The following is a 24,856-nucleotide window of genomic DNA, read 5'->3' on the forward strand; positions in this document are numbered from 1 at the left end:
GAGCCCCGCGCCCCGTCCCGCGTCCCCGCCGGGGCCGGTCGCGCCGCCACCGCCCGCGGGACAGACCCGCGTCCCCGCCGGCGTCGGCTGCCCCGAGGGACGGTCCCGCCGCCACCTGCCCGCGGCCCGGCGGGGGACGCGCGCTGCTACCTACCCCGGGCAGGGCCGGAGCCCGGAGCCGCCGTCGGGCGGGGAGCGGCGCGGAGCGGCCGTGGTCCCGCTCCACCGCGGTCCTCGGCGGCCGCGCTCGCTCGCTCGCTCTCCCCCCCGGCTCCGGCCCCGGGCCCGGCCCGCGGGGCGCGCCCCAGGCCCGCGCCGCCCGCCTTGCCGCTCGCCGCCCCGGGGTGCGCGGAGCCCGCCCGCCCCGCGCCCCGGGCGCCGCCGCGCTTCGGGGGCCGCGGGGGCCCGGCGGGGCCAGGGCACTATTTGACGTCGAGGAGACGGATCACCGCGGCGCAGCGATACGGCGCGCACCAATGGAGTTCAAATGTCAGCAAGTTTGAGGAGGGGTGAGGCGCCGGGGGGTGTGTTCCTCCGCCGCGGCCCCTGCTCTAAACGGCGCGGCTCCTCGGGACGCCGCATGGCACATGGGCTGCGGAGCGCCGGGGAAGCCCCGCCGCCCCGCCCGGCCCCGCCGCGCCGCTCCGCCCGGCCCGGCCCGGCCCCGGGAGGGCCCTCCGCGGAGGGCGTGGGGCTCCGGCGCTGCCGGCGAGCAGGTGACACCGCGGGCTGCCCTGCGCCGTGTGCGCGGCATGTGCGCGCCCGTGTAGCGCGGGCTGCCCCCATGGGCAGCGGCGCCGGCTCTTTCCTCTGCCCCCCGTCTCTGGAAGTCCGGGCAGGAAACGCTCCTCATGTCTCCCAGATAAAAATAAAAGCGACTCCCTCCTCCCGGCCGCAGAGTGTCCCCGAGCTCGGCCAGACGCGGGGCTGAGCCGGCCCCGCCGCCCGGCAGCGCCTCTCCCCCCGCCGCCCCGGAGCGCCGGGCCGCGCCGCCGCCCGCCCCATGGATATCGCAACAGGTCCCGAGTCCTTGGAAAGGTGCTTTACGCGGGGCCAGTCGGACTGCTCCAAGATGCTGGACGGTATTAAAATGGAAGACCACCCTCTGCGCTCGGGTCCGGCCACCTTAGGAGTGCTGCTGGGTGAGTTGCCGCTCGCTTCTCGGCTGCGCCGAAAGCCGCCGCCGCGCTCCGCTCGGTGCCCGGGGCTGCGCTCCGGCGGGGCCCGGCCGCGCTGCTGCGGGCTGCGGCCGCCTCGCCCCGGGCTGCCGGCGGGCGCGGAACTTTCTCACCGACGTTTGCGGGGCGCGGGCTCGGCGGCCGCCGTCGAGCTCGGTGTCGCCGGGCTGCGGGGCCGGCCGGGCTTGCGGCTGCCCGCCGGCTGCCCCGGGGCCGAGGCCGGGGCCGGGGGAGCGGGGCCGGGAGCGGGGCGGGTCGGGGGAGCGGGGCCGGGAGCGGGGCCGGGGCAGGCTCTTCACGCCGCTGTCTGCCGTTCGCAGGGTCGGACTGCCAGCACCAGGCCGTCTGCGAGGGCTGCCAGCGGCCCATCTCGGACCGGTTTCTGATGCGGGTGAACGAGTCCTCCTGGCATGAGGAGTGCCTGCAGTGCGCGGCGTGTCAGCAAGCCCTCACCACCAGCTGCTACTTCCGGGACCGAAAGCTCTACTGCAAGCAGGACTACCAACAGTAAGAGCGCGGCGGGGCCCGGCGCGGTGCCGCCGCCGGCGGGGAGCCCTGGCGGGGCGGCCCGGCCCGGCCCGGCCCGGCGGCGCGCTGCGTGCTCGGAGCGTGTTTCCGAGCGGGCCGCCGCCCGCAGCCGGGCGGAGCGGGGAAGCGCCGCGCCGGGGCCCGCGGCTGCGCGGGTGGCGGCCCCGGTGCCGGGCGGCGCGGCGGGCTGGAGGCGGGCGGCAGCGGGCGGGACTGGAGGAACTTTGAGGCGCAGCGCCCGTCCCGAGCAGGGAGCTGCCCCCGCCCCGGGCTCCGCCGCGCTCGGACCCGCCGCGGTCCGGGACCCCGCGGCGCCGTCGGAGGGGGGCGGCGGCGGGGCGGCTCGGCTCGGCTCGGCTCGGCTCTGCGCCGCCCGGCCCGGCCCGGCCCGGCCCGCCGCGGCTGTCGCCGGCCGGGCAGCGCGGGCAGCGCCGCGCTCCGAGCCGCCCCGCGGGGCCCTTCTGCCCGGGGCGAGCCCCGTCCCGCCGCCGCCCGCAGCCCCGGAGCCGCGCCGGGAGCCCCGGGGAGCGGCCCGCGGCCAGCCCCGGCCGCGCCTGAGCGCTGGCTTGCCCGCGGAGCGGGGCGGCCGATGCGGGCTGCCCGGCGGCGGGGCCGGGGCGCCCGGCCGGGGCTCGGCGGGGCCGTCGGTGCGCGCCCGCGGGCCATCCCGGCGGAGCGAGCCCGGGCGCGGGGCCGCCGCCGTCCCGCCGAGCCGCCGTCGGGCGCGGAGGCTTGCGCGGCCGGCCGCGGCGATGCCCGCGGGGCCCGGCCGCAGGGACTGGCGCCGGCCGTGCCTCCGCGGAGCCCGGCGCTGGCTCCGTCCCTCCCGGCCCGGGCGCTGCCCGCGCTTCATTTCGTGTAGGCTTTATCCCCAAATGTCAGGCCCTGTCGGGAGGCGACCCCCGCCGCGCCGCGTCCCCGCGCGGAGACAGAGCCCCTGCCCCGCGCCGTGCTTGTCCTCCCCTGCAGAAGCCCACTTCATGCTTGTCACCGAAATTGAGGATCCTTTTTGTGCCGGGAGGGGGGCGAACACGGGCACTTCAATCACTAGGACATAATATGGCACTGCTAGAAGTCTGGCAACAAACAAAGAACAACAACTATTGGTTTGCATCAACTTTTGTCAGGCATTCAGCAGGCTTCCAGAAAGGCCTGAAGTGGCTTAGTGGCAACAATGTGCATTTCATAGCTACAGCATGAAAATCCATCTCCATGGAAACTGGTAGTAAATGCTAACATGACATGCTGAGTATAAATATTGTTAGGGTTATAACTCTTGTATAAACGGCCCAGATAAATGTCCCCCTGTTTAGGAATTACAACAAAACATGTTATTTCATACTGCAGCCCTCACCAGCACGCTACCAGAGAGCCTTCCACGGGCCCGGGCGCTTCACAGGAAAATAACCCGGAGCTTGCCTCCCCTGGGCCGCCGCAATCCTGCCCTCGCAGGGGCCGGGGCTTCAGCTTTCTCTGTGTTTTCTCATCCCCCTGCGTAGGGAGCAGATCCACAGACTTTGTCTTTTACTTCTACGCAGAATGAAACACCTCGTGGTAGCTGCAGTTGTACATCAGTGAAACTTCTGCCTCTGTTGGTAGTACTACCTCAGATATTTTTGTTAATTAGGAAAGAATTTAGAATAGTCTTTAGGCTACCTAAAAAAGCATTATTTGGCAATGTAAATATGTACATTAATTACAAACAAATGTACCCTCCGAGTCCCATCTTTAGTTTCCGTAAAATAAAGGATCACGCTTCGCGACTTAAAAAGCAAGACCGTGGACTATTGCTTTGTAAAAACAAAAACACTCTTCTGACGGAAAATAGAAATGTCACCGCTTCAGAACTTTCCATATTATCGAAGGTGTCCAATTGTACAGGGGGGAAACGGGGTAAGGGGGCTGACGAGCAATAAAAAGATATCAACATGTTAGCCTTTGTTGAATCCCAGCACCTAGTGTGACATTACATGGCAACCTGCTGTGTGTGCCCCTAAGGACTGACAGCAGCAGCAGCTCATGGAAAGGGGAGGGGAGACACGGTAAATCAAAATTTGTTTTCTCTGAAATTTTATTAGCCCGAAAGAGCAAACATGTGAAACTACGCTGACGTTGTTTGTGCGCTTTCCCTGTCTGCTGCCTTTTAGACTCGGAGAAATACTCTTTTATGATAGCTGAAGGATAAAAATAGCTGTTCATACATGCAAGCCGTTCTCACGGGCTGTGCAACGCAGATGATCAGTTTTATCAGTAAGAGTGTGGAGGGAGGAGTGAAGCCATGAGCCAGTTGTGCAAGACATCTCCAGCGTGCCGCCACAGCCGTCGACCTGTGCTGTAACGTACCGGGGTGTAAAATGCCTGTGTGCTAAGTCAGCCTGCTTTGGAGTAGCGAGGTGGAACCGTATCAGTACAGAGGAAGACCGGTATCAGTAAAATCAGATGCTTTTTGTTATCCTGAGTCCTATTTACAGATCTCTGGGGGGGGGGGGGAAAGAGGGAGAATAAAGATGACTTAAATATCTTAGTTACTGAAATTGGCTTTAAATAGATTTTTCTGTACATAGTAATGTAATTTAAAGGTCAGATTTCTCCAGAACTCCCAGGACTATAATCAAGTGCTGTGTGTATATCTTTGGAAAACTGGTGTCTCGTCTTTCTAATGAAAGCAAGCTTCTGATGGGTCAGATATCAGACCTTAAACCTTTCACTGGGTCAGGAATGATTACTGCCCATCCTTGGATGAGGGCATTTCACATTAGGAGGAAGGGTGAAAACATTTTTCTTTTTCTTTTTTTTTTTTAATAAAAATGTTGGCTGTTTGAAGGTACCCCTATGCTTGGAATGTTAGAATAAATCCTGGGGGAGATGGATTAGTGGCCCAAGCACAGTTTGAAGTAGTCAGAGGTGCCTGATAAGTGTAATTTATCACAAAAATATCACCGGTACATCAGTGGGACCCGTGGGACAAGCTATGCATGTATTTTAGACTCTTTTTAAACCAGAGATTCAACAATTTTTTGCATGAATACATCCTGATCTTTTCATTTAATGCAAAGCACTTATTTTGCTAAAATTTAAGACATGGGGGTCACAGGTACATTTGATTGCAAGGTTTTTAAGGGGAAAAAAAACACCCAGAGTAGTACAATGGCACCAGGGAGGCTGGCTCTTGCAAGCCCAAGTCAACAGAATCTCTTTGATTTTAATGAGAGCTTTGCCAAATTGCAGGATTGTTGCACATTTGGAACCTTATGCTTATGCTTTTTTTCTTTAAAAGAAGTTTTCTTTCTCACAAACTGAAACCTTCAGAACGAGTGTTTATCAGAAATAGGGGGGTTGCAGTAGCTATATTCAGGTTCTTTGCTTAAATGAATTTATTTATCGTGCCACTCGTAACAGTGCTTCCTGCTATAAAACATTAATAATTATAAATATTACATTTATTTCCCATTTGTATATTTTCATTTTTTTTGTGATTGTGCTTTTTTGGTTTGTTTTTATCTCACTACTCAGTGTTACATAACAATTTGCCCTAGTTATTGCTGATAATAAAAAAAGATATGCTATGAAAAATAACTGTTTCAGGTTATGTATTTCATATATAAGAAATGCATATAATTTATAGAAAGATCCATATTCCTATTGTAGCTTTGGAAATAAAGGCTGTAAAAGAGGTCATTTATTCAAGGGATAGGATAGCCAACAATCACAGCTGGTATTTCATAATTTTTCATTAATGCATTCTAAGTTTTGCTTAGGGTGGGGAAGAGAAATATTTAGATTTTTGTTAGATTCTTCAAGATATGTCAGGCATTGTTTTAGCATCATTATTGGATGCTGTTAAAAAAGACTTGCCGTGTATTTCTGCTATGTCTTTATGCTTATGTTCTTCATCTTTGAGTCCTTTCTTGTCGGTGACTGGGCTTATTTTTTATGTACAATCAGCACGGAGCAGCGTGTACCTCGCAGGAAGGAAAGAAAATGCTGCAAAGCCTCGTTGCTGTAGGGAAATGTTACCCTCTCCAGATTCTGGAAATTCTTGCACACGAGTATAATCCCGAGGCTGACGTTTCCCAGTTCAGTTGCGTTCTACGTTCGAAATAAGACAAAAGCTTCCTATTAGTAAATGTCTCTTATTTTTGTGAATGTTATTTTTCTTCCAGAGAGAGCAAGCGCATGTCTGTCGTGAGTGCAGGCTGTGGAATGTAGGCAGGATCCGTGGTACAAGAGGTGACTTGAGCTCCCAGATTCTGCTACATGCAGAACGGCTAATAACTACTTGCTAACAGGAAGATTTTATTTGTTTTCAGTTTTACATTTTTTTTTTTAACTGGGGAGCACCAGACGTATCGTTATGCTCATCAGTGCAATCGTTCATCATCTGAACTCGGCAAGATTGTGCCGAGCCGTGGGATCCCCCTCCGTTTCGTTTGCCTCTCGTGTCAGACTGGTACTAGTCCTTGTGCGTGTGTCATTAGGAAATAGCATAAAAACTGACGGAAACTTAGAGATGAGGAGTAGCCTAAGCACATGCCCAGGACATGGAGTAATGATTAAAGTTATGTCATCCGCTAAAAATGCTTTTAAAGGTCGCTGAAATACTCTGGCATTTTTGCTGAAAATCCAACCAGCCCTGCGCTATCAGACACATCAGCCCAATTAAAAATTCTCGGTACGGTCAGGCTTTCGTAGCACCTCAAAACAATCCCAAAAGCGGGAGCGTTGAGGAAATGTGGCTGTTATTTCTGCCGGTGACGTCAGCAGAGTCGCTGCGATCGGGCAGAGCCCCCGCGGGTCCCCCCGCGTCAGCCGGAATTCATCGCTGCAGCACGTAGGGAGGCTGCGGGGCAGATAACGGCACGGGCATTGGAGCAGCACTGGCCCGGCATGCCGAGCCAGCCACGAGCCCAGAGCTGGCTAGGAGTTAGGCTGAGTAAATACTAGCAGGGATCTGGAATGGGACGTGTGTTGAGAATTTGGGGAGACATTTTGGTTTTCTGCTACAATCGTGGTAACCTTAGCGGACAAAATAATTGCAACGGTGATAGGTAATTTGCACTAGTCTGCGGTAGAAAATGATAGGGAGAATCTTTTTGCAATGTAGGCAATATGCAGTTAGATTAATAAGAGGATAATTTGTAATGCTTCAGTACTAACCTGAGAAAAAATAACCAATAAGTATGAAATACACTGCAAAAATCTCTTCACTGAAATATGTAACAAACGGGAACGTTTTGTATTCTGTTTAGAAATCACGTCTATCATTTTTTGGCCTAAACTTTTGAACTAGTTCAAAGGCATACATCACACTCTTTCAACTATCAATAATATATTGTGATAAAATAGCTGGATTATAACGTCTCTTCTTAGGCTAATTATGTTATTAGTGTATTTCAATTGTAAAGATACACCCCTCTTGCTTGCCTCCGTTGCGGAGCAACCTATAAAGCACGGTACATCTCAGAACGCTTGCTACTCTGGTGAACTTGAAAGGTGGGCGCGTATTTAGTAACAACTAGAGGCTGCTTAATGCAGTCAGATAGCCGGGGAGAAATATTCAGGAGAAAAAGGAGTATGCTTTTCATAATGCAGCTGTGATTTTTATTTTTCATTCCAGACAAAATGTAAATTTATACTAAATCTGCTGCTTCTTGTTGTAACAGGAATTGATTTCATTTTATTTAGTATCTCCTTCTCCTGGAACGAACAGTTCAGCAGATATAGTAAGTTGTTGGACGAGAGCTTGAGTTCCCTACGTACTCAGTGTGCAAGTCAGCGGGAGGTTTCCGTGCACAAGAAAAGCAGACGGGGCCTTCCCTGGGTGTAATGAAATCCACGCGGAAAGCCACCGCGCGGGCGGCCCTGCGCCGGGGAGCGAGGGGGGTGCGTTTGGGCGCACAGGCACGCGCGCGTACACCTCCTGCCCCGGCACACGTGCGCAGAGATGCCCACGGACGTCTGCTGACGTGCTCAGTGGGGTAATTCGGGGGGAAAGAGAGGGATTCGTAAACCGCTTCATTTTTCTTATCGTTGCTAGGCTAAGAGCAGGCGAGTATGTTTTACGTCTGCTTGGTTTGCACGATGCTCCTCGCGCTGTTCAGGACTTGTGGCGGTTTTGGAAGAATGTGGTGTGTAAATGTAAGAGTAATATTTTGTGATAATATTAGAAAGGGATTTTCTACTGCTTGGGCTGGCTTGGACCATGTCACGAGTTGCATAAAATGCAGATTCACAGAAGCTGTGAATTTTAAACCCCAGCAAGATGGAAAAAGACCGTTACAGTATCCCCTATAAAGGCTGTACTAGGTCAAACGACATACTTGCAGAGAAAAACAGGGATAAATGCTTCTCTTTGCCTACGTTTTTTTGCCCACATGATATGTCATGTTATTGCTCAAGTGAGGTAAGAAAGCAAGCAAGTAAATAAATAAAACTGTGAAGTGGATTGTACAGTAATCTCCAGTAAAGGTAAACAAACCGGGTATTGCTCTTGGATGGTTTAGTGTGGTAGAAAGGTTTTTTTGGCATGATTTGGGGATGATTGCGTTACTCACGAGGCAAAGATTGACTCATAATGAAATGCTGGTTTCTCGTTCGTTACAAAATATAAAAACTCCACATTTGTTCTGAAACAAAGAATAAGGTTAGTTATAAGTAACAATGTGACGTGAACCGTGACAGCTGAGACTCTAGCAGCCAAATAATGAAATTAGAGGAGTTACTTTGGATTTAGATGGGTGCAATTAAGAACAGAAATTTCCTTTCCTGAAGTGAATTGGAATAAATATATCAAGTGGGCAGGGAATGATTATCAAATATACACCTTGAGGACTATGTAATTGTGGTATGCTATATCTAAAGCTATGAATTAAAATGGACTTTTGTTTGATAAAACAGTATTAGAATTTTTTTTAGAAAGCAGAGGTGTTTTCTGAGTTAAGATATTTTTAAAAATGTAACAGGGAGATAAGGTTATTTTGCAGCAGTGGGAGCTTTAACAGCACTGGTAACGTTTAGGGAAGGAGACAGCACTTTTCTCCATTAGTAACTAAGTAAAAAACATACGTCAACAACTTCATATCTAATTTAAAATAACTGTTGAAAGTAAAGCTAGACTTCTGAGTTCGAGAATAGAGAACGTAAGAGGGGAAAAAATGACAATACTTGTGAGGTAAAATGAGCTGACTTGTTTGTAAATGTAATGCTCTTTGGTGTTTATAACATGCATGCTAATATAGATCTAAATCTTGCGTGCCTTGTTCAGGCAAATTATTCACTGTTTCTAGATGCCTCTTTAAATCCAACATAAAATTGAGGCAGATCTTTGACTTTTTTTTTTTTTTTTTAAATACTAACCTTACATTTACTTTACGTTCCTGGACTTGCTTTGGCTAGACTGGTATTCCTCAAGTGAAACATTGTCTTACTCTTGTTTTACTTCTTGGTATGCTTGCAGTTGCTTTGAACGTATCTTGACAAACTTGTCCAGTCGCTGTGACTGATGCAGTCACCGAGCCCAGAGCCAGCCCCTGGCATCAGCGGGTGCTATGAAAAGTAAGGGCAAGTTATTGCTGCGAGAGGGACGCGAGGAGTGGACGGGGACTTCTGTTCCCTGGACCTGAACAGACGGTTCTCAAAACAGCCATTTTGCAAAACAGGCTCTGGTTGTTACCAAAGTACTGGTAACAAATGTTTTCTCCCTTTACATGACCGGCGCGTGCACAGAATATATGTGTTGCCGTTGCCCTTTATTAGATGCTAAATATACCTTCTAAGTAGAAAGCACCATGTGTCGTATATTATGCAATTTTAATGCAGGTTATGTAGAAGCAAAACCCTTAAAATGAAGTATCTTGTATGCAACATTAAGTATCCGCTGTCTGGAGAAGGTGAAACATTCAGATCAGTGTTACCAGAGGAACCCAGGATCTGTTACACCAACTTTTGCGACTGGGATGGGAATCTAGCCGCCCGGCTAAACCCACCTGCGTGCTGCTCATCGCGATGCTCATACAGAACTGGGGTATTTTACTCACCTTTCACAAACTATTTGCCCGTGGGCAACTGAACAAGTAGACATTTGTGAGATTGTATTACAGTAAAGGAATCGTTAATATGATTAATTCCAGTTTGTTGTTTTGTTGGTTTTGAAATTTTACAGCTATCTTCTTTATAGATACAGCAGAACTGCTATGGCACAAATTGATTAAATGCCCTTAATAGCAACATAAACAAGGAATAACACATTTCTGGGGAACTTTATAAGGGTTTATGCTCTGATGCTCCTGTAACAAGCCAATACATTTACAGGGAACACTGGTCGTGGAGGTCATTTGCTTTGCTTCCAAAATACAATATTTTTTTTAATATGCACAAAATCTTCCTTTGCAAATGTTGACATGAACTTGTGAACATGCAATTACTATTGACTTCAATGAGAGCCATCCTCACTCATCAAAGGATAGAATTTGGCTCTTGATTTTACTGCAATCAGTGTATTATTTATAATGTACAAGAGTGCACGTGCGCTCTCCCAGTAAGAGCTAATGGAATTTATGTGCACATGCTGAGGACCAAATCCTCCTGGTAGCTGTTAGGAAGTTTACTTTCATGTGTTTGTTCCTTCGTGTAACCTGAATCACCATTCACTGATTACACAAACAAAACAAAACCAAAAAAAGAATAATAGTCTACATCAATAGGACTTTTTTGCAGTTGCTACTTTTACAATACGTTGTTGTCATGATAGGAAGCCAGCAAATTTGAATTTGAAGAAGAAATTATTAATATTGTTTTAAAGCATTTCTAACTGCAGCCAGTGGTTACTCGTTGTTCTCTCAGACTGATAGAAACATCATTGCTTCCTACCGTAGTTTCTCCGTACAAACTGGGCACTGCTGCATTCCTCGGGTATTAGTGAGAAAGCACATTTGTTACAGAGCGTGGATGTGGACGGTATGACCGGGGATAGCGTTTGCTCTCCAGAGGTGGGCCTGGGCAGAGCGCTGGGCACCGCTGCCTGCCACAGCTGGAGCTGGGGTCACTGGGAGCTCCGTGGGACTGGACCCTTGGGCTGCAGCATGATACCTGCCAAAACTCATTAGTGAGAAAGGTTACAGTTCTCATTAACATCCACTCCACAGAACAGTTGTTTTCAACCTGTGGGATCCTATCCTTTGACATAATCAGCTTGCCTACAGCTAGCATTTTTCTGACACCTGATAGAGCTATTCCTGCAGCTTCCCAGCGGAAGCAGCTTCTCTGGCTTCTCATTTTCTCTTATGTCACAACTTTAATCCAGTTTTTTGGGGGGGATGCGGGTGTGCTTGCTGCGGTTTCTCTTGCTAATGCATGTGAAATGAGACAAGTATTTAATTCTGTATTGTACAAAGAGGTTTATTAGCAAATCACAATAAAGCACTGTAGGAAATCATGAAACTAAGACAAAAAATGCAAACCAAAACACTGAAATGACCGCAGAAGAGGTGAGCTACCTTCGGTTCGGGGGAGGCTTTGGTACAGTAAGGTCCAGCTGTGCGTGACAGTGTGGTAGCCCCAGCATTGTTCATAAATATTCAGGATCTTCTGCAGACGTTTCTTTGTAGTTGATGATCTGTGCTGAGCCATCTCTAGTGCAGCAGCTCCTCAGCTATTTCCTCTGGTGGTGCTGTGCCCTCGGTTCTGTGGTAGATCTTGGCGGGGAGCAGGCCAGCCTGCCCAGCTCGTGAGCCTGGTCATGAGCTTTTCAGATGGCCAGGAGCTGCGGGAGAGGTAGCGGGTGCTGCAGGGAGCTGCGCGAAGGTGGTGAGCGGGGGGGAGCGAGGGATGACCCAGCTCCCAGGGTCCTGCTGCGGCAGCACAGGCTGGAGCTGGCCGGGCACTCACCCCCATTTCCACCTCGGTTACTTCTTCCAGCAGCTGGGGATCTAGGTTACCTGGTCCATCCTCCCTACCAGTCGAATGACGTGTTCGGGGTATTGGAGCTGTGCTGGGGCCGCTTGTGAGCTCACATGGGTCAAAAGCCAGGGGCTGGCTCTTCCTGGCTGTGGCGGGTGAGCTGGGGTTCCCTGTGTGTGTGGGATGGGATCACGCGGGTTACCTGTTCAGGTGGGTTTGCCAGGGCATCGAGAGGTTTGCATTTCTGACTTTTAGGAGAGAAAGAGCTGATCCTCCCTCCTCCTCCCTCCACTATTAATCGTGGTTTGCAGACCGAGTATCCACTCCATGAAGGTTTGTATGTACATGCAGGCTTGAGTCAGTACCTAACTGTTATAATTTTAGAGAGCAATCTTCAGATTACCGGTGCGCGCAGCGGGCTGCGAGTGCTCACGGAGGTTGGCAGCACATTCCTCCTGCAGCAATCACCAGCGCCGGGAACACTCCCTGCGCGGAGGGGCTGACGCTGCCAGTTCATGGGCCCCGTCGGGGACCTGAGCTGGCAAATCCCTGCTCCCAGGGCTCCCATGAGTAATGCCATTGAAGCCAATTGCCCTGGCATGCAGTGGCTTGCAGTGTCATGCAAGGTCAGTTTACTCACCTGACAGCAAGTGCCTAGAGAGAACTCAAGTGGAGCCACTCACTGAAGTTTTTGGGGATGGGGCTCTTCATAGGCAAACCCCACCCTAAATAGAAGTCGCAGTTTAACATTGTGAGTTGTCTTCTCAGTTTGATCTTGGTGTGGGCTTCATCTGACGACAAGAAAAGCTTCACATGTGGAGCGTAACCCTATGGGTCAGCTCCCACTCACACTAGAGTCGATGAGGAAAGTGTGGTGGGGCCCTACATGAACGTTAGTACCAGCAGTGAGGCTTTAGAAATCCCTTTTCTTCATTAAGCATTCTGACAAAGCCAAGCATGTGCTCCTCACTCTGCTGGCGGCTCTGTGGTCCTCTGCAAGCCACTTGGCTTATGACTGCACTGGGGGAATGCAAATATTGTATTTCGAGTGCTTCCCAGTCACCTTCTGATCATTCATAATTAGAGTCCAGAGTGGGAAAGGAAGAGGGAAGAGAGAGAAAGAAAGGAACAGTGAGCAAGACCTACCTCTCTGCCGAGGTCAACGCAAAGCCAGTCTGCCCTAAGCCCCAGTGAACGAGTTTTGCATATTGTGTTCAGCTCTCTTGAAATCTTAAGAGAAAATGTTTTTCTGAAGTGATTCTATTGATACTAATTTTATTACATGTCAGTCTGGTTTTTATTACATGCAAACAATCACACAGAGACTCGGCATCTCTACTCTGTAACAGTGACAGAGGTGATGAAGAAAGGCTCAGTGAAATTCAGGGGACTGAAGCCATACGGAGAAAGCCCCCAAGCCCTCCTGCCAGTAGAATTTGCATTTGCACCTGGGAAGGGAGAGGTGCAGAGGCTCCAGGGTTGCTGTCAGCCCTGCAGGTGAGGGTGCAGACCCTGCTGCGGTGGGCACCAGGCAACCCGGTACCATCTCGCACTGCTGGGGCTCAGCGGCAGTCAGATGTTGAGTCAACTCTGCTGTCAGACGTCCCCAGCACGTGAGAGGACTGGAGCGACCCTGCGTGTGTCTGTGGAGCTCACGTTCGACGTCCTGTGCAGCCCGTCCGTCTGACGCTGTCCCAGCCCCGTGCGGTGAGGGGGCGGCTCTAAGCTCTGCTGCCGCCATAGTGCTCTTTTCCAGCTCTCCCCTTGCGGAAAGGAGAGGGTGGGAGCATGGGTGGGAGCATGGGTGGCAGCACCCGCTCTGGCGTCGCTGCGGGCAGGTGTGTGCATCTGCTGGAGGCTCAGGTTGTGCTGCCTGCCGTTGGGCGGATCCTGCCCCGCGCCCGCAGGCTCCGGCTCGGCGAGGGTCTGCCCTGCGGTCGGAGGTGCGCAGCCAACGAGCGTGGGCTCCAGTGCCTTCGCCCACTGGTGCCGAGAGCTGCCTGGGAGGCCTTGCTGCAGTGCTGGTGCCTCTGCCTGCCCGGGGCTGGAGGAGGCAGCACCGACAGCCTTGGCCGCCTGGATTTTCCTAGCCTGGTTCTCCCTGAGGTCTAGGGAGGAAGAGCTCCCACGTTCTGGGCATCGCTTTGCCCCGGGGGCGATGCTGCTCTTCTAAGGATTCCCTTTCTTGTCAGCCAAACATGCCAAAGCTTTGCAATACCTGGATACTTTCTCACTTTTATTTATTTACACACACGTATGAGGAATTATTTACTTCATTACTTCATTTACCAACATTTTCCCAAGCTGCAAGGAAGCTGTCCACATGTTTTCCCTTTGCAGGTCGTGAACGGGTGACAGTAACAGTGTTGTAGCCTTATGCTGTTTGTGCTTATTGCGGCATTTGCATGAGGGCTGTTGCTCGCAGCAGATGTTACAATGTCCTGCGTGTGCCTTTTGGCTTGTGTATGTGTAAAAAGAAAAGCAAAGCTCTGTTTTTTTACAGACGGGACACAGTGATGGGAGTACAAAACCCAGGTTATCGTTAAGAGCAATTTATGAAATGTTGCAAAAGTACAAACGGAGTAAAACTATTTGAGGGAATAAATGGCATGTGAAACGTTGCAGCGATACTATCTCTACTTGGTATCATTGGTTTGAACCTGCCAGGCTTGGTGGTTGGAGCTGCAACAAACAAGTGATTCAGCTGATGGGAGTAGAAAGCTGTAACGCTTTCTACTCCCGACAGCTACTTTGTTAATGGAGGCACAGGCGGAATCCCACTGCTGGGGGGATCCCGCACTGCAGCCACGGCACCCTGGTCGCTCCTGGCTGTCGCAGCCCTGGCAGGAGCTGCCGTGGGAGAGCGTTGAGAAGAGGAGGAGGCAGAGTTTGTATTTCAGCGGCAGCTTCGCATCGTGTCCTGCGCCGGGGGCTGCGGGGGCACGCGTGGCCTTTGCGGGGTCCCTGACCTCCTGGGTGGGTGTCCCGAGCCGGAGGGAGCAGGCGGTGCTCTGGGGGTGTGTAGCTCCTGCTAGCTTGGTCCTTAGAGTTGGGCTGCCTCGGCCTCGCTACCCATGCCCGGGCCAGTTCCCCAGCACGGTTTTGTGGGTGTGGAATAAATTAGCCTTGATGGCGCCTGCATTAATTTCATGTGGGAGAATCCCCAGAGATTCCAGGGCAATTACAGGGCGAGCAGCCTTGCCCAGCACGGCGTCCTCCCCATCCAGCCGCTGATCCCCAGGGAGGCGATGGGAGGACTCGGTGAAGCAGCGCCGGCGCTCCGGCAGCGCCCGCTCCCTGCGGCCGCCCGCCCGCAGCGTCCTGCGTGGCAGAGGCCACAGCAGGGTGGTCCGTGGTCCCGTGAGCGACCGTGCTCCACGGCTGGCCCCGGGCGATGGGACTGAGCGCTGGGCGGTAGCTGAGCTTGCTGTGCTGATCCGTGTCTTACAGAAAGGTTGGAAAACCAGCCCAAGGCAAGCAAGCTGTCTTCATTTCATCCATGTCCTATGAATACTGGTTGTCTAGTGTAATTGAAGCCTGTTCCATTTGTGGCTTTTTTCTTACTTAAAAATTCAGTTCATATTTTGGCAGGGGTTTGTCTGAGTGCGTAGCGGATACATTCAATGACAAGAGCTATAACATTCAATTTGTTGGATGCCACAATTAAACCTCAGCTTTTTCACCCAGCCATCTGAAAGCCAATTGCGAGTTGTCACTCAAGCAAGAATACATACAAACAAGGGCAGTACATAGCCCCGGATCCTAACAACGTGATTTTCATCGCCTTACCAGTCTTTGGGGAGTCTTCAGCTTCCATCTGGAAGTACCTTCAACCCTTTCCAGCTACGGATCTTGAAATAGCTAGAACAGAGAGAAAACCAAAATTACATGGAGTTTATTGCCATTTCAGAAGGAAAAAAGTGTTTGAAAAAGTTTATTCAGGAAGCCAGGGGAAGTTAAGTGGGAGACATTTGCCATTTCATCAGTCTGTTGGTGATAGCCATTCATGTCATAAATGGCTTGTGTCATTTGATGCCAAAAATAACACAATTTCCCTCCCCAAAGGCCTATAGGGTTTTTTTGCAATAAATGTTTATTTGTTAATAATATACTTTAAACAGCCCAGTCTTGACCTCAAGTCTCCAAAAGAATCCATCTTCTCTCTGAAAAATCCTACAAAGTTTGTGTAATTTTTTCTGGGAAGGTGTAATTGATGGCGCAGTGAAGGGTAGTGTGTTTGCTTTAACTACTGCAGCTGCGTGGATTAACTGTTTATAAGGGCCTACTGTGCTTTGAATGGCTACTTTCTTAGATTTCAAGCTTTAGTTGACAGCACTTCCTAATGGTTTCTTGGATTTGCTTAAGTTCTATCAGTAAAAATAAATTTCTGCGCCTAGCTCACCCATTGTTCTTTCCTCATTGCTGCTTTGAAAGCTTTTAAGCATTCATTTGTAGGAGCTTGGTTTCATTGATTAGCCTACGCGGTGCAACATTTCAGATGGAGGTGACCAGGACAGCTACCTGACAGAGCGGAGCGGGGGGCTGATCTTGTTCCACATCCCATGTTGATTTTGGAAAAATTGGAAGAGAAATTTGGGTGCATAGCAAATAACCTGTATGGAAGTATTTTTGACAGGCTTTCTCGGTTGAGTAATTGGAGTCTCTAGAGTCTAACACAGAACTGGTAGGCATGAAATATGTGTGATTAAATATTTGAAAACGTAATAAAGGATTTTATAAATATGCATAATATAGAAACTGTTGTTTTGAGAGAAAACAGTAAGTCAGGTAGTTAATTTATAATATGTTGCACTGTTTTGAAATTGCCTTCCCAAAAGCTGGAGTTAGATTTCCACTGGCAAAGCGTTTGTGGAATGCCAGTGACACGTGATCAGCAGCCCGGTAATGTAACAATTGTCTTTCACTAAATCACCAACTACTACTGATTTAACCAATGTTAAATCACATTTTTCAGCTGCTTTCGTTCTGCCATCAACCCCTCTGATCCTTCTCTCTTATGATTTTTCATGCGTACTTTTACTAAAAAAGCAAAGTATTAAGACATTTGTCAGATTTTTTTTGTTAGTCCTTAAATGAAAACATGGTTTTCTTGAAGAACTCTAGAGGACTTATTTTCTTTAAGATCATCTGAGTTATGGGAGAGAATTACATGTTTAATTTCTCAAAGCATTTCAGCTTAAAGTGCTAGTTTGTTCTCAATCAGACAGGCACTTGGATAAAATAAGGAACAGTATGTGTAAAATGAATGGAATTCATTTTTTCTTTAAACATTTCACATTTGTGGAGCTAAATTATTTGGGCAGTATGCACACTCAGGTACTTTGTGTAAAACTTGTTTTGGTGGGACTCCGTGGCACTAAATGGCACCAGTCATTTACTGAGAAAATGTTTGTAGTTTATTAATTGTGACTATTATATGATGCTTTAAAAATATATATTTTGAGAAGCATAGCTTCTAGCTTGGGCTGTGATCCTGCTCATTAATAAGGTGGTTCATTTTACTCGGTCTCTTCAGTAGCTATTTACAAGGTAAAGTTACGTGCACAACCAGGTGAAGAACTGGGGGGCCTTAGGGTAACTAAACCGCATGGCGAACGCTCATTCACTTCCCGGAGGCATTTGCTGGGGCAATCTGGGCCACAGTAACCTGGGCAACTCTCCTCTCCTGTACTGGCAATGCCTTGGCTAATCTTTGTGTCCATTTTGGTTTTTGCAGGACAAACTTCTTGACCTTCAATTTAGCCTTTGGATCAGTCCTGTTAAAGCAAGATCACGTCCAAGCTCTCTTTCCCAAACTGAAAATATTTGGAAAATAGCTTTAAAATTTTGCATGGCTTCCTGCTATTCTGCTGCTTCTGGCACTCCTGGGGAGTTCAAGCCAGACCAAATAGCCCCGCTGCCGCTCGGCGGCGGCTGAACCCCCCGGTCCCCCGGCTGCGGGCAGAGCCGCCTGCGGCCGCCCGGTGTGCAGAGAGAGCGACTGCCCGGCGGTACCGGCAGCGAGGGCAGCTCATCCTCTCTTTCCTGGCCTTGACATTTTTGAGTGCCGGACTGCAGGCGTGCACACAGAGCAGAGCAGTGCGGTGCGCAGGCGTGCACACGCAAGGGAGCGCCCGTGCCATACAGTGAACACGTGTAAAGCGACAGCGGGTGGCACAGTGGCCTCCTTTGGCTCAGAGTGATGGCTGGGGTGTCTTGGGAAGGTTGGGGGACCACGGATGAGGACGTGAGTCCTGTGTGTGCCCGGGGGCTGTGCTCGGTGTGGCCGGGGCAGGTGCATGGTGTGGGCTGCTCCCACCGCAGCCGCGCGGCCGGGCAGGTGTCCGGCTGCAGGCTCCCCAGGGACAGCGGCGTCGGAGCCACCTCCTCTGCACCAGGGCTCGGGGTCTTCCGATTGAGCAGAGTACCCTGTCCTTCTCCTCTCTCCCCAGAAGAGAGTACCACGCAGACCTCGCCTGTGCCCTCAAGCCTTCCTCTCGAGCACGGGAGAGCTTCTGCTCCGACACCCTGGCCTGTGTGACACGGGCTGGATCCTGACCTGCTCCCGGCCAAGCCCGCAGCGTAGCGCGCAGGTCCCGGGTGCCGCAGCGGGCACGCAGGGGATGCAGACACTGACGCTCCCGACTCGCCCCTCCGGGCTCCGGTGAAGTTTCTCCTGATTCATTCCCAGCAGTGTGCGGTGATTCATGCTGTCAGCATCAGCTGCCTGTTTGTGAAACCAAAAAGAAACAACCTGAAATTGGCTGAAACAGGCACGTTACTAAGGCTAGTACGGATTTGCTCCCCTAAGAGGATATTAAAAGTCTCCCTTTGTCTGTTGCACAGAGACTGAGCTTTGCCATTTTTTAGTCTTTTTGTCAGCTTACTTTGGTATTAAAGCAACTGACATAACATTTAACTTTATCCTTGTGCATGAGTACTCCTGCTAATTAATTCAGTAACTCTTTTGACCTTCTGTTTAAAAGATCTCAGCTGATGCTGTTTCTGCGCAGACACTGCCATCCTTCAGGATCCTTAGCCCTTCATTTATTATGAGCATGGCTATAGGGTAGATGGCTTGCATCTTTGTGCCGTTATGTTCTTGTAATAGCTATCGTTAACAAAGTTAAATGGACAAATGCACAAGAGAAAGCGGAGAAAAGCAAAGGAGCAATTAAATGTAACTTTTCATCATGAAAAGGATTTCACTGGTTTATCTTCTAATAAGATTATGTCACCGACACAAGTACCTAGGAGCCCTTGATTGACAGCCTCCTGTACTTTTATCAGGCAGTGTGACACTAAACCTCAGGGCCTTTTGTCCGATAGAGTGAGCTCACGGAAACTTGCCATCCTAATCCCCTTATTCATGTCAAGCACAGAAAAGAAGTCCTGATCAGATGGCACCTTACAACAGTGTCACCTCCACCCCCTCGTCGCTGGATGGACGTGGGACATCTCCTGCTTTGTTCGCTGTCTGCGCTTTGCTCTGTCAGAGCCGAGCTGCTGCCTGCAGCATTGCACAGCCCGCTCCCCGTTCCTGGGAGCTGGGACCATTGCATGGCTTCCACGTACCCTGTCTTGCACTGCCCTGCATGACGCGTGTGCTGTCCTGCTTCCATCCCGGGGAAGCTGTGTATGTGGTGCAGAAAAATCCCAGGGAGATGGTAGGAGGATTCACAGGCTAACTTTTTTTGTTTGGATTTTCTTTTTATTTCTCTAAAGGAAGTAAGACCTTTAAGGGAAATATTTCCTTTTGCGTCGTGTATGTGAGACCGTGTAGTGAAATGTATCACTAAGCTTCTCCAAACCTTCTGTCCAGAAAAAGGAGTAAGTGGAACTAAAAAAACCCTATCTTTTCAGAAGCATAGGATCAACATGAAGTGCAAAATATTGTTGTTGCTCAGTGGTAATTGTTATTGGGTGTAATACTTCCCGAAGCTCAGAAGAGAGTTTTATGCCCTCCTCAAAGCGTGGGTACCTATAGAATTCGCTCCTAAGTGTCATAGAAGTCGGCAATTCATCCCAGTCGCTGGTATTATAAGTTTCATAGCTCTGGCCCTTTCTTAGTTGTAGGAATTCCTTTGTGCGTATCCCTGCGGTAACCTATTTCAACTAGCGGTTCCCTGTGGTGCTTTATTTACTTGTCCAACTGTTTGGAAGTCTGTTAGTCTAAAGATCAGATGCTCTGAAACAAATCTTATTACTTTAACCAGCTCTGCAAATTCTTCTTTCTCTATTTTTATTGACTTCTCTTCAGCTAGAACTAATACACATGCAGCAGGTGGGCAAGTATGTCTCTCAAAGTTTAGCCTCTCAGATTTAACATGAGAAACTATAAATCTTTTTGTTTTCCTTGGAAAATGTGGGAAACCACAGGTATTTGAAGAGTTGCCTCCTCGGTGGATTTGTGAAGTTTATACTGGTTGCTGTAATTTTTAAAACAGAAGTCTGGGAAATTTTAAAAGAATGCTGCATTCTGGGGGATAGACTAATTATTTTTTTCTTGTGTTAAGTATTTTTTCAAGCTGTAATCAAAAGCAAGGGAATGGGAAAGTTTTAAGGTTTTTTTTCCTTTCATCCAGCCTGGCACTACTGGTAGAGATACTGCGTAAAACTTCCTTCAGCTAATCTGCTACAAGCTGGTTCAGTCAGCACTACTTACCAGTCCTAGTTTTAGAAGGCGTGTCCAGCTCCTCTGTATTTTTCATCTCTATGCACATTTTTTAAGTAATTTTAGATGTTAAAAGTCAGTGCTAATTAAATGTTTTAAGAAATTATCTTTCAGGAATTCCCCTTTCTCCTCCCCGGCCCCCCGCCCAGTCTCCTGGCGACCTCGTGCTCCCCAGTTTGAGCACACTTCTCATCTGCGGGAGACGTTTGCATCTCTCGTGGCACTTTTCCTCCAGCAGATATCAAAGTCCTTCGCAAAGCGACCTGCCCAGGGTTCCTGCAGGCTGGGGCCTGTCCCAGGCGCGCTCATCCCTGGGACACACCGTTGCTTCCCATGTCTTCTGAGGACCGGGCTGCACCGGGAGTCGGGATGGGAAAGTTCTCATGTCTGGGGTGTGCAGAGCAGTTCGCTGCTGCTTCGCCTGGATTTGTGTTTCCACCTTTAGCACCAGTGGCAGCCGTTGTACAGTGCAAACAAGGGAACATACACACTGCCTTATTTTAAAAAAAAACAGCAAGCGAAGGGATGTACGAGGTAGCGGCTTTCCTTTAGCAGAGCACGTCTGCTTTAAACACACAGCTCTGCACGGATCTCAGAATCAGTTATCAGGTATCAGTTTGGCAGCAGTCTCTGCAGCAAGGACAGGACTGACGTAGTGAGCTGAAAACACTTTTAAATATCCAGCTAATCGGTGAGGCTGGTGAAGGAGTCTACAAAATGTCTGTAAACTTTTACAGTCAGTTAACTAATAGGTGAATTGCGGCAGACAGTGTGATGTCAGGTTGCGCTTGGGGATAAGGTTCAGTAAAACTGTAAATGGCCGTCAAAACATCAGACTTCTCAAAGAAAGCCTCACTGAAATGCAAGAACAGAGGTATTTTAACACATTGGAAATGTTAAATGCAAACCAAAGTGACGTGGTACGAGGCTGCGTGTATTTCGGAAAAGGTGACTTCAGAAAGCAATCTGGGATCCCGTTAATCTCATGGGTTTAATGTTGTGAAACTCCGGGGCTCTTCACCGCCGCAGCTGGTGCATACCAGGCAGTAGCTCCGTTAGCAGCGGTGCCTCTGTAGGGTGTCCTGCGGTAACAACGAACAGGTCTGTGTCAGGAGGACGTAGGCAATGCAGCACGTTCTGCACCTTCCAGAGACAACCGGACCTGTCCTCACAGTGTGCCCTGGAGCTTCACGCAACAGCTCCTTGGTCCTCTTGGCATGTCCCGCCCTGCTCTGAGCAAGAGGGTCAGTAAGCGGGGGAACAACCATCCACCCACAGCGAGTCCGGGGTGCTGTTTCTGTGCTAGCAGCGCTTGATGCTAAAGCGGTCTCATTGAAAGAAAAATAACTTTTGTTTGGACCAAAAAAAAAAGAAAAAACCTTTGGGGATTGAATTTCAGAGCCTCCCTGCCTTCCTCTCAGCCCCCTCCGAAGGCTGAAATGATTTGTGTGCGAGGGCCTGTGACCCAGGGAGGCATCGAACAGCGGAGAAGGGAAACATTTGGAGTTCAGAGGGACAGTGGGTCTTGATGACCAGCGTAAGACAATGCAGATGTTTCAGATCATGAGGTCTCTGATGATGATGAGAAAATGCCCCCAACAGCCTACAGGCTGGGTTCTTCTCTACAGCCCTTTTTTCTTTTCCTCGGTGTAGTGATGCCGCATCTCACGGGATTAAGTTTTTAGGATTTATCGTGGAAGAATCTCTGTGCTTATTGCATTAGGTAGCTCTGAGAAGTAGGGTGGGATTTTAATTTCTCCCTGGGGGGTCTGTTACAAGCTCTGCCCCATGCGTGCTGGAGGTGGCAGGGGGTACCCAGACCAGCTGTGTGTGCTGCAAGCCCTGGCAGTGGCCCGGGGAGGAGGGCTGTCTGCAGAGGAGCAGAGCCAGAGGAGCAATAGTTTTTGGACAAGAGTCCAACTATAACTGCGTGTCCCATTGCCTTGTCTGATATAAACAGCGATTTCCTGGAAAGAGGACAGATTCTGGGACAAGGAAAGAAAAATACTGGTGGAGGGGAGAAGGAGGAGAAATCGTTCAGGATCGTCATTCAGCAGTAGGTCTGCCGAGTGCCTGTGAGACGGACCGCTCGCCGCAGCGGCTCTCTGCCTGGTGCCTGCCTGTTGATCTCGGCGTCCCTGCGCTCGGGAGGAGTGGAGAGAAACCGTGGGGCAGCACCAAACCCTGCGGATGGGAGCTCTGAGACCCAGCCCCAGTGCACGGATTTGAACCCACGTTACAGCCAGGGCAAAGCATCTCTCAGCATCACGGCTGCCGGGCCAGAGAGTCGTATGAATTTTACACCTTGGCTCTGCTGTGAAAAAGTGTACCAGCATTATGTACATAACGTATATACGAGCAACAGGAGAACGGCGTAAGCTGCGGAGCCCAAGCTGGGGAAACAACCCCTGACTGTATCTGGTTTACAGCTTAATACACGAGAAACAGCAGACAGCAGTCCTGCTGTGCTTGGGTGCGTGCTGGGGTCTCTGCCAGAGGGATACCCTGTCCGTGTCCAGGCCCCAGTGCAGGGCTCTGGTCCCCGGCACCCTGGGGCCGTGCGGGGCTCAAGGACGGCTCCTGGCCACCGTCCCACGGGGGCCATGGCCTCAGCCCCAGGCGGGAAGCGCAGCAGGAAGATGCCCAGGAGACCGCCCTGCAGCACCGAGGCATGCGCGGGCCGTGCAAGCAGCTCGCGCCCTCGCCGGCAGTTCCCACCGCGACTGGAAGCGGCGGTGGGCACCCTTGCCTGGGGGGACTCCCCGACGTCGTGGGGGAAAGCCCCGTCCCGCACTGCCGCCAGAGCAGGGTGAGCAGTGGGGCTGGGCGTGGGCTCCCTTCACCGGGTCCACCGCAGCCACTGCTGCACCAGCAAATCCCGAATTACGTGTCGGCAGGGAGGAGAGAGGAGACAATTTAAATATTGTTTGCTTAAAAAAAAAAATATTGTCTGCTGGCCTGAGGGAGTGCAGAGGCCGTGCAAGGTCTTCCCGGCAGCTGTCTCGCTGGGAGGAGGATGGCTCCCTGCGTCCGCCGCGTGCTGCCGGCGGGGGTGAAGAAGGGGCTGCAGCAGAGCTGGCCGGAGCTGCCTCCTGCTGCCGCCCTGGGCGCGAGGCCTGAGCGCCCAGTCCTGCCCAGCCCCTCACCGCGGCTCCGGGCGCCGGCTGCGGAGCGCCGCGAGCGCCAGGGAGAGGCTGCGGCGGCGGGTTTGCATCTTGGCACCTCTGCGAGGGGGACTCTGGCTGGAGCGATTCCCGCGGACGCTGCCAAACTGGAGCCTGGCAGAAGAGTGAGAATTTCCTAACTGTGACAAATGCCTGCCTGAAAAAATGTGTCTTTATTTACCAGTGGTGCGTTCAATTAGCCTATGTTTTGGAAAAGCTAGCTCGTCCCTCTGACAGTCTCCCCTGCGATTTGAACCACCTCTTCTCAGAAAAAGGCTAGAAAGTGTTTTGCTTTAAAAAGATTTAGGAACGCCGTATTTCTGGTGCCCCACTTTGCAGTGCCCCAGCTTTGACTTTTTCTGATGCTAACTGACACGGGAACTTTCCTTCTTGGCTGTATATGCTACCGAGAGTGCCTCATAAGCGAAGCTTTTCATTGCCTTTTATATCTGATGGTAAGTTGCTGTTTTCTTATCGGGTATAGCTAAAAAAATGAAAACCAGAACACGGTCCCCTGAGAACCTCTATCACAAGAGGTTATAATTAAGAAACCACTTCCCTGATCGGTTGTGATCTTGAAAAAAGTGACTTTGTGATTTTGAAAAAAGTGACTACCACCTCGGCATGATTTCTCACCAGTGAGACAGATACGGCTTTGCCTTTTGATTCTGGCATTCAGAGTTTGGCTTATAATGGAAACTGAGCAGGGCCTTTATTATCAGTATGGTTGAGAGAGCATTATTTAGGGGCACAACTGAAGTTTTGTAAGCTTACACTGGAACATACACTTAAAATATTAAAGAGAAGTTTTCAATAACAATTGTGTTTAGAAACAAATGATCTTGGTTTTCCATTTCTGGGCTGTTCTGTGTGAAGCCAAATGATCGCTGTTCCAGGGATACCGTCTTTCTGCAGCGTTGAGTTTGGGGTTTCAGACACAAGAGAAGTGAACTGCCTACTTTAAAATGGTGCTGAGCTAGCAACAATGCTTCTGAGTCCAAAACAGCTTCACAAAGTACCATCTCTGGTAATCAGCTGATTTTTTTAGGTCATATGTAAATTAAGAACACATCTGCTTTCCATATGTCCCACATACACAGCTTACATATGTTTTTGGATGTATTATCTTAATCATATTTATTGGCCAAAGCAAAAAAATTGAAGTTTAAAATATTTTTGGATTCATAATATTATAAAACCAACAACTATAAAGCAAATGAGTCATGTACTACACTGCAGTTATAGTGTACAATTACGATGTGTATTTAAGGCTATATTTCTTAGCTGGAGCAAATCTATAGGCAACAATGCTATCTCTCCTGTATTTTTGTCTAACAGAGATCTAAAGAAAAATTAATTACACTTCTTTGACTGATTGTTATTCTGCTGAAGTATGGTTCTAATCCTTATTAACA

The 24,856-nt window shown here is 50.3% G+C and overlaps 1 protein-coding gene across 2 annotated transcripts in view; it reads left to right on the top strand.

Annotated features, from left to right (window-relative positions):
• The first annotated feature begins 490 nt into the window (after positions 1-490).
• Positions 491-24,856, top strand: part of LMX1B (LIM homeobox transcription factor 1 beta) — a 110,860-nt gene continuing 86,494 nt past the window's right edge. Inside the window, exons 1-2 of one of the 2 annotated variants that reach the window (XM_075519711.1) lie at positions 491-1,142; positions 1,499-1,685. In XM_075519711.1, coding sequence (XP_075375826.1) covers positions 1,004-1,142; positions 1,499-1,685 — 326 coding nt within the window. In that variant the 5' untranslated portion in view covers positions 491-1,003. The remainder of the gene's footprint in view (positions 1,143-1,498; positions 1,686-24,856) is intronic. The other variant, XM_075519712.1, reaches the window with a different exon arrangement.

This window comes from Mycteria americana, chromosome 17 (assembly GCF_035582795.1).
Source record: "Mycteria americana isolate JAX WOST 10 ecotype Jacksonville Zoo and Gardens chromosome 17, USCA_MyAme_1.0, whole genome shotgun sequence".
Lineage (NCBI taxonomy): Eukaryota > Metazoa > Chordata > Aves > Ciconiiformes > Ciconiidae > Mycteria > Mycteria americana.